Source organism: Aulonocara stuartgranti (genome assembly GCF_965226115.1).
Source record: "Aulonocara stuartgranti genome assembly, chromosome: 13".
Lineage (NCBI taxonomy): Eukaryota > Metazoa > Chordata > Actinopteri > Cichliformes > Cichlidae > Aulonocara > Aulonocara stuartgranti.
The window spans coordinates 17061875-17071428 of NC_138949.1; the positions used below are offsets into that span (position 1 = coordinate 17061875).

At 42.5% G+C, this 9554-nt stretch overlaps 1 protein-coding gene across 6 annotated transcripts; it reads right to left on the reverse strand.

Moving 5' to 3' along the window:
* Window positions 1–665: 665 nt before the first annotated feature.
* Window positions 666–9553, reverse strand: mapk8a (mitogen-activated protein kinase 8a). 6 transcript variants are annotated; one of them, XM_082556482.1, is made up of 12 exons: window positions 9470–9553; window positions 5712–5878; window positions 5330–5459; window positions 5130–5188; window positions 4880–5018; window positions 4052–4217; window positions 3364–3435; window positions 2802–2984; window positions 2564–2688; window positions 2383–2446; window positions 1655–1732; window positions 666–1202 (listed from the first exon to the last, which is right to left on the reverse strand). In XM_082556482.1, exons 1-12 carry the CDS (start codon window positions 9503–9505, stop codon window positions 1024–1026), a joined length of 1398 nt encoding a protein of 465 aa, XP_082412608.1. In that variant the 5' UTR covers window positions 9506–9553; the 3' UTR covers window positions 666–1023. The 6 variants fall into 6 exon arrangements, 5 of the variants coding, with proteins under 5 accessions (XP_082412608.1, XP_082412609.1, XP_082412610.1 ...); XM_082556483.1 differs by lacking the exon at window positions 3364–3435 and adding an exon at window positions 3746–3817; XM_082556484.1 differs by lacking the exon at window positions 9470–9553 and adding an exon at window positions 7901–8117.
* Window position 9554: the final 1 nt, after the last annotated feature.

The following is a 9554-nucleotide window of genomic DNA, read 5'->3' on the forward strand; positions in this document are numbered from 1 at the left end:
AAAAATATATACTTTTTTGCATTTCTTTCAAAATGATGTGTGCCAAGATACTGTTTCTTCACAAACATGTTTGAATGAGTGCATGTGTGAGGTAGAACTCAGAAAGATGCACCACAGAAGAGAGGAGCATCGGCAATGGAAGAGAACTAAAAATCATGGAATTGAGTAAGGGCACTTAAATTAAATATCTTAAATATCAGACAGCTGTAGATAATATCAGACAGTAGGATAAAGTGACTAATTTAGACTTGGTGTCTGGTGATGTCCCCAAAACAGCACTCAATCTAGCCAGTAGGGTTGTTACAGCGCTCACAGTAATCATCGACTCATTCTACATTTCTACTCGCTCTCTTTTCATCCAGCTCTTGCTCATCCAACAGACCGTCAACTACAAATTACATCTAAGTAAAAGAACTAGTCAGAATACAATCAGTTTACAGTACGCTATAGTAACAAAAAAAAGGTCAGTGTCAGGGCATTGACCGTTAGACTGTTTGCTATAAATATGCTAACTTGGATGCAGCAAGGGGCACTTTCTACAAGATGAGGAACAATATCAAAATAAAATCATCGGTTTGCATCAAGATCCAAGATCAAGTGTGCTATAGTTTACTGTTAGACAGAATTAGTGTTCATTCAAATGCCCCACCCAACCCACCCCCCACCCAAAAAGAAAAAACTATACAAAAATATACTCAACATAATGGTAGTGCTAACGGTATGGCATCTGAATTTGTAGTACTAGCTAAAAAAAGAAGAAAAAAAAATCAGATCCATCTCTTTCATAACATACATCACAGTTTCACATCAAAACTCTCTGCAGCAAAAATACAGTAATAATGATACAATTGCAAACCACAGTCATTTACAGCTTTATATGGGGGGACAATCTGTACATTAAAAAGCACGGCTCTACAAACTAACATGACAAGTTTCATTGGCCTAAACCCTCTCCCATCACACACGCTGATGAGAAAGGACATTTCCGCGTTGTTCGCGTGTATGTGCACCGCGTGTCTAACGTTATCTGCAGCAGGCCAGCGCGCCCAAAGAGGTGTGACCGTCTAAGCTGCTGTCTGTTTCCGAGGTCATGGTGGGGTCACTGCTTGGGTCAGTGGGCTCTGTGGACATGGACGAGATGTCGTTGGCCGAAGAGGAAGAGGAAGATGTGGGCTGAGGAGGGCTGTCAATCACTGCTGCACCTGTGCTGCGAAAAACACACATCAACGCCTACGTTTCGTCAAAAATACACAGGTTAGTGATATTTTCTGGTCTTTTACAAGAAAATAAGCTACTTTCTGCTACAAATGATTTATATTAGGATGGGACTGGGCAAGCAGGATGTGCATCATTTACTTTGGCTCGGGAGGTTAAGTGGGTCATCCCACTCTCTTCAGCTCGTACTGTATAGCCCTCTAAGAGGTCAGTAAGACTAGAAAGCCAAGATATATCAGTGCAGTCCATCCTGATGTCTCACTGGCTTTACTAATAAACCATTTGTGCATTACTCAGTCATGCACAGAGAGTGGGTGTCTGAATCTTATGAAACTACAACTTGTCTTGTTATCTGATAAACAAACATTATGTGAAAAAAAAATATTGCAGATGAATCCTTTCCACCTTCTTATCTCCCTAAGTTCTCAAGATCACTCACCTAAAGGAGACGGCTGGCCTCTTATAACTCCGTTCCTTTTCCATTCCTCCCATTCACTCACTTCCTTATAAATCAGCTCTGCAAAAAAAAGGAAATTTGTTTTCATTCAATCTGGTGGGAGGGAAAGAGGAATCATCATATGCTTTCCCGTATAGCTGGAGTGTACTGCATACTGTACGGTCCAAATAGCAACATGTTACTAATTTGGACTGGCTGTGCTGGTGTGACCCTTCTAAAAATGATTGAGGGGTCATTATCACCTGGCAGGGATAAGGATGAGCTCATCCTGCTGCATAACTGAAAGTGATATTTACTCACAATCTTAAGTCCTCTCATGCCCAATAGAGTCAGGTTTCCCACAGTGGAAAACACTAACTGAGAGGCTTTAAAAAGGTGTCTAAAGTCACTAAATACACCATCTGGCAGCCATGGCAAAGATGCAGAGCTTCACCTGATGTTTCTTTGCATTTATACAGTCAATCCTGCTCTACTGGATCTCTTTGGATATGTTTTTTTGTGCTTTATTTTAATAGAAATTGATTAGGTCACCATTCATAACATCCTTATCACAAACTCTGACCACCTGGTAATTTGCCACAGCGTGCACATCATACTAAGTATCACTTTCAAACATCATAGCTTTCTGGTTCACTTCTGTGTGGCTTCTGTCTGGCAGGTAAATAATAAATTAAGAGTCAAACATTTACAGTCACAGGAAGCTGTCTAACCTTTCCACTCTTCCACAGTGTGCTCCCGTTCATCCAGTTGTTTGTCCGGGATCTTTGGTGGGGGCTGAGAACGGAAAAATGGTTTAAATGGCACATTGGTGGTACAAGAGTGATGCCAAGTTTCCACTTAAAATCTCATGTAACACATTCAAGAATCACGCAGTATCGGCGATCCACTTACCGCTTCCACTTCAGCTGGATCATACCAAACGTTAATATAGGGGTGCTGCAGGGCCTCGTCTACCGAAATACGCTTGGAGGCGTCAATTACTAACATCTTGGATAAGAGATCTCTAGCTTGGCTTGCTGTGGGGGTTAACAAAAAAAATGATGGCAATTAAGATCCCGTGCTATTGATCACAAGGATGTCATTTGATGAATCAGTTATTGGTTGTTTAAGTCATGACAAGAAACACCACCTTTCAGTTTGTTGTGATCAGAGTCGGCAGGGAAGAGAACATCTGGGAAGAGTTTCTCAAAGCTGTATCCAGCATAGCGGGGCCTGTTTTCTACGTACGTTCTTACTGAATGGTTCAGCTTCATTAGAAAGTCCTGAGATGGAGTGCCTAGCTGCTCAATTACCTTGTTCCACTGGTCGATGTCTGAAGCGTAAATGTTAAGGGAAAAGGCCACATACATACGCTCCAAAAGACCATAAGGGCAACATGACATTTAGCTTTCTTTGAGGTGCAAACACTAACAGCTCTACTCACATATCTGCACACAGGATCTATGGTGGCATGGCTATTCACTTCTTTTCTATTCAGCCAATAAATAACTATAGTGTGTACTCTCTCGCCGGCTACCACCATTTATTATCTAGATTTGCCTGCATTTTATCTCGATATGTGGAAGCAGCAAAGGAATGACAGAGGTAATGTTGGTGGAATGGCGGAGTGAAAAACTCTCGGGATGGTGGTGGATCTCTTCACACTAGATGAAGTGATGACACAGTGATAAATCAATGATGGGGAAGGATACGATCAGTGCCAGGGAACAACACACTTCCCCTGATCATCTCAGCCACAATGCATCCCACTGACCATACATCCACTGGAGGTGGACATTTAGATGGCAGGGAGGTGGACATGCAAACAAAAACGGTGAAGAGAAGGGAAAAAAAGGACACAAATGAACAAAAATAAAACAAAGTGAGAAGAATGTAAAACGGAACAGAAGAGGTGCGGCGATTAGAACAGAAGCGAAGCCGCGACAGCCGGATGTGGGTGAGCTCGAGTGGGAGAAAGCATTGTTGAACAGACAGTTAATGACGTGATGATGAAACAGAGAAAAATCTGACAGAAACTTTATAAAAGACTGTTAAAAAAAACGGCGAGGAAGAATTTAAAAGACACAAGGATACAGTCCCTTCCTGGGAAAAGGATTTTATGCCGAACCATTTCCGCTAGTATGCAGCCCACTGACCATATGTCCACTGAACAAAGCCAATAAGAGGTAAGGAGAATGCACAGCAACAGGTTAGTTATATATAAAAGGTGAGTTAGCAAGCAATTTCCCTTTGTGTAAAGAAGCATGCAGCTTAAAGCAAGCAAGATTTATCTCTAAAGCCTCATACTATGGTGCAACGGAAGTTCATTTTTTTACACTGAAAATCTAAAAAGGCAGACGGTGTAGACTAATAAGATACAGCACAAAGGAAATCACCCACCATTGGCTTGGTAGCCCATGCCCAGGATAACCTCAGGTGCTCTGTAGTACCGTGTAACTACATACGGTGTCATCAGGAGGCCCGTCGCAGCTGTCCGAGCCAAGCCGAAGTCTAAAATCTTTAGTGTGCAGTCTGACTTGACGACAATATTACTGGGCTTGAGGTCCTACAGAGGAGCAAACAAGCAAAAAGGCTTAGAACCTCCTTCTCCGTTTCAACAAAAGGCAGACGTGTTTACTGAGATGCTTTCCTCACTTTCACATAAATCTCATGGCAACAGGCTGATGTTTCATGCTAAGGAGAAAATAATGCTTCTTTCTTGAACAATGTTTGATCAATACTCGTGTCAGTAAGCGGCAATTGTCAGGTATGGGTGCCACAAGCACACTTGGCTGCATGTTTCTTGCAGCACTGATGCGTTGCTCTTGTAAATCACAGCGCACCCATTCATTTCACACCTGCTTCTCACTGATCCATATGAGAAAATGATTCAGCTTCCATCGTCAGAGGAGGTGAGAAGTCTGTATCAGCTTACAAGAACGGATAGAAAATCAGGATTTTGTTCAAAGATGTTTTATTAGGAATGTTTGCGCTGTCATTTAGTAGCTATAACAACATATGCTTTATAATAACAATATAATTATGAGGTAATCCGATTTCTGTTGGGGTTTAGTCATTAAAACTGTATTGAAAGACTGCATTCACCACTTAAAGGCGTGCCGGATGACCGTTTGCCCTAACACCTCAGCGTCAAGTATCACAGCAGGTTTAACAGGTCAGAACACTCCCTGGCATTAGTGTGTGTGTTCATGGCCAGCTGATGCTTACCCTGTGAATGATGCCGGCAGCATGGAGGTGTTTTATTCCGCACAACATCTGATAGAGCAGATAGGAGAGCCTCTCGTGGTCTAGCTCCATCTGTATGACCTGGCACAGGTTGGCATCCATCAGCTCCATCACCAAGTATCTGACGGAGCGGAAACCATTTACAGTTTAAGCTAAAGAGGCATTTCAAGAAAACACGTGACAGGATTTATTATATTTAGATTGTACACTGCCTGTGTAACTTGATACTTACACATCTTGGAATTCTTCGAATGATTTTTGTGGTGTAAATACATTTAACAGACCAATGATCTGCGGGTATAAAGTTGCATTAATCAAAATCGTGACATTTCAAAATAAAATACAACTTGGGTCGCACGCACACTCAAACACACTGAAACCATTACAATGTCTCCTACTGGTGAAAAGTATCTGAGTACTTAGCCCACTTACATTTTTGTGATTGACACATTTCATTAGGACTAGCTCTCTGTACGCCCTCTTGGCGTGGGTCTGATTTTGAAACGGCCGGCTCAGCTTCTTGATGGCAACATTTCTTTCAAGGATTTGGTCGTAAGCAGAGCTGAAGAGCACATAAATCAGCATAAATGGGTGTAAGACATGATAAAAAAATAACGATACTCAAGTTCAACACCTTCGAGGTCTGAGCTTGTAACATAAAGTGGCACAATTTACAACTGATGTGGGCTTGAATTTTAGTTTTATCAGTAACAGAAGGTGTCATTAAATTAGATTGTCGTGGACTAATGGAAAGAGTGACCGCTATTTCTCCAAGCAGCTGTTGACTGAATAAGAATGAGGCTGAACCACTCACCAGACGATACCCTGTGCTCCTGATCCAATGGGTCTTAAATTCTGGTATCGCTTCAGCACGGTGAATGTTGAGTCCCCCACATCGACGCTGTAGAACTCCTTTTCTCTCTTGTTTTTATTCATGGTGAAATCTTTGATTACTGCCTTCTGTGCATCCAAAAATGTCCTCTGTGGAGACGGAGACGCGTTTAAATATTTTGCAGAGCCAGAACTACACAATAGATATCCCACTTGTCCTTCCCTGCTCCAGAGAAAGCAGATTAGGAGTAAAGGAGAAAAGAGAGTGCTGAATTTCACACTAAAATCATCTCAGCAAACTCTGAAACGCACCAAGACGGCAGATTTGATATCGTCAGCCGTGGTGGCAGAACAGCAGGCCGCGGGGAGGTCTACTTCATCATATGAAGCAACTCAGAGAGTGACTCTATCACATGGAAAATCAAGCCCGGTGATAATTCCGCTGAGTTTGGACCCCAGCCCAGGAATCCAGCTCAGTTCTACAAGCAGGTCCTCCACGGGCACATGTTAACTGGGTCAGTTTCCACCATGAGACTGCGAGCCCAGATAATACACAACACATGGATGCCGACTGGTGCGCACGATGTTCATCAAACTGAAACGCCTAAAACCTAAAAAAGGAGAAAAACTAAGCAGCTTCCTTTCACTTTCTTCAGTTCTTACATAAGTGACATAATCACCCTCCCCATTCTCATTCTTCCACTCTTCCGACAGACAGTCCATATGAGGGATATAATTGCCAGAATGAAGTGAGTCAGCTCTCCTTCTGTTCCTCCAACGTCACAAAGACGTCCATAACATCCACCTCCCTCACAATATGAAAATAGACATGCTGCTTCTTTTTATATTCCAGACCGGAAGACAATTGTGCTCATCCAAGTTATGACGGCTTAAACGGCACCGCTGTTGGTATGTAGCGATGGCTGTGATATGAATAGTTATTAGCTGCACATATGACGGATGATCTAAGCCATTATTTTTTGCAGTAATGGCTATCTGTGATGATAATTCGAGCCAGATTATTACAGTGAGGAAATTGCACTTGATATCTTCTTGTGCCCTATATTCATACTTGGTCACACACTGTGTTAATATCAATGTCCCTAATGTGAAATAACCGGTATTGATGCCTAGAACTGCACGTGGCAGCAGCAAATTCCCCTAAAATCAATTGCCTCACTGCTAGATTGCAGTTATGTGTCAGCTGCAGTATTTATAAGGGTTTCAGCAGCCACATTAGTAGTCTCATGCAGCACTCAAGAAGCTGGGAGTTTGGACGGATTTAAAGGCATGCAGAGTGCTGCGAATCATCGAGCAGCCCCAGGCTTTCTGCAAAAGCACAAATACAGCAGGTCATTCACAGAGTTCACTGCCTTCTAATGATTCACCATTTATTTTCTATAAAAAGAAAAAGTTGCTTCACTCTATCGATTTAACAAATAGCTTCCAAAGTCTATACTTCATTCAGTCAGCTCCTAGGATACATATAAACATGAACACAAGAAAACCAGCATTTGCAATTTACCACAGCAGAATACAATCTCCCATTGTCCCAGCTTACATGCATCACTCATCAACAGACACAAGGGATATGTCAGCCATGTACATGTTTATTAGAGTTTGCCTCGTGGACACTTTTTGTCATATAGCAACCTTAAAATATGCTCAATCAAAAGTTTAGACAACCTGCTTTCCAGCGCATACGCGCAGAGAATGTACGGAAAAAGACTACAAGAAGAAAATGACCGCGCTGCGCCTCAGCGATACACATTAATAACAGAGACCGAGTGAAGGACCGCTATTATTCATCTTCAACCCATGTCAGAGTGTTAACCTTGGACACACGACCCCTCTGCCTTGTCCAGTCGATGGCAGAGATAGCTGACGGTGATAATAACGGCCACATCGCGATATGACAGCCAGGCCCTGATTTTGACACAGTCGGTGATGACACCGGTCGGCTTCTCCCTGAATCTGTGAGCGAACCGTACACGGACTATCAGACTTTGACGACATTTAAAACAAACAAGAGGGATTCTGTTAATCAGTGAGGCTACAATGTAACACAACAGCCGCTCGGTGAAGCGGCGTGAACGTAGCCACTTGTGACCCTCCCCCCACGACCAAACAATAAGCACGTCTGAGGAGCGGAGGTGCGAATCCTCCTCTTACCTCTGTCATCAAATCATCAAACTATCGATCCCCCGGCTGCTCGTTCAGCGGTGAAACGTTCCGGGGCTGCGGGCTATTTGTTTATGCCGCCGCTGAATGATCATTTATTCGGCTGCGCGGCTTAAAAATACATGACCTCACCAAATTTATTGCCTACGTTTCCATCTGACTGCCACTGACAGGCCGGGACGCGCAGTGCGCACGGGGCATGCGTCCCACCAACAAGACGTCACTCGTGCACAGAGACACACCCACCTCCTCCTCCTACATCCATCCTCGCTTCCGCTTATGTATCCAGCTATTTAAAAATAGTTTTGGCCAACTTCCGTTTGAAAAATATATTTATTCTGCATGCTTTATACTCGTTATGAACACAGTGGCAGTGCCGAAAATTAATAAATATTCTATTGTTAAGGGAAATTAATCAGAGCCCTAAAAATAATGATCATACTTCCAGTCAACAAAGCTCAGCAATGCAGAAATGTGATTTCCAGCTTTCAGTTTGTAATGAAAAGTGAATAATCAAAGTGAATGTCATACAATTTACCCACACAGCCATAAAGACAGTGGAAGTTCCAGGCTGTGTGGATCACTGAACACACAGGTCAGACAGAATAGTGTCCAAAACAAAACACCTTGGAAACAGATCCCAACCTCTTCCTAAAACTGACCTTGTTGCAAATCCTTCACAGGGGTATGACGTGAAGGTATGAAGTGAAGCTCTGGAACAGCTTCAAGCAAAGGGAATTCATAGTTTTTTATACTGTTTTCCCTCCTTTGTCAAGTCTGTTAGGTTATTCGGATATTTTTAATAGTCTAGAACTGAAGATATTTCCTTTAATCTATCTATCTATCTATCTATCTATCTATCTATCTATCTATCTATCTATCTATCTATCTATCTATCTATCTATCTATCTATCTATCTATCTATCTATCTATCTATCTATCTATCCATTTTTCAACGTAGTAAATGATGGGTTTCTTACATCAATGATGCTAGTTTAAATTTCTATTTTACCTTAGTTAAACTGTCAGTATTTATCATATATATGCTATATTACAGTGGTTTCAATAAAATTATTTCAAAGTTGGACTCGTATTTTCCCGGAATAGTCACTGATGTAGCGGAACAGAAGATATAATATTGAATCGAAGTCAATATTTATTATCCCCTGTAAGCTGTTGGGTAATTTGTAAAGGATGAATGCTCTGCAGAAATCCACAGCATATTATGAAAAAGGGTACCATCTACAGTCCATCCATCAGTTCCTTCCTTCACCCACACCGGCGTACACTACACCAGCGTACGCTGCACGGAGCCTGCGAAGGCATGTGACTGAGTAAGGACATGAGATAAAATTATGTTAACTTAGCGCTGAGTAGTTTAAATTCTCCCAGCGCCCACCTCACAACCCTGGACGGTCGTTATTCATCTTTGTCCCTGCGTAGGTACAGACCCTGCAGAGACAAGCTGCGCGCAAAAAAAAAAACCCCGACCTGGACAGCGATGGATAAACGTCCCAGTACAGACTCCCGCAGCAAGACGAGGCTACTACGGTTTCTTACCCCCTGTTCGAAGAGAGCCCGCAGTGTTATGATCATTGTTGAGGAGCAGCCCCACAGCAGCGAGCTCCTGCCCACTGGCGTGGCC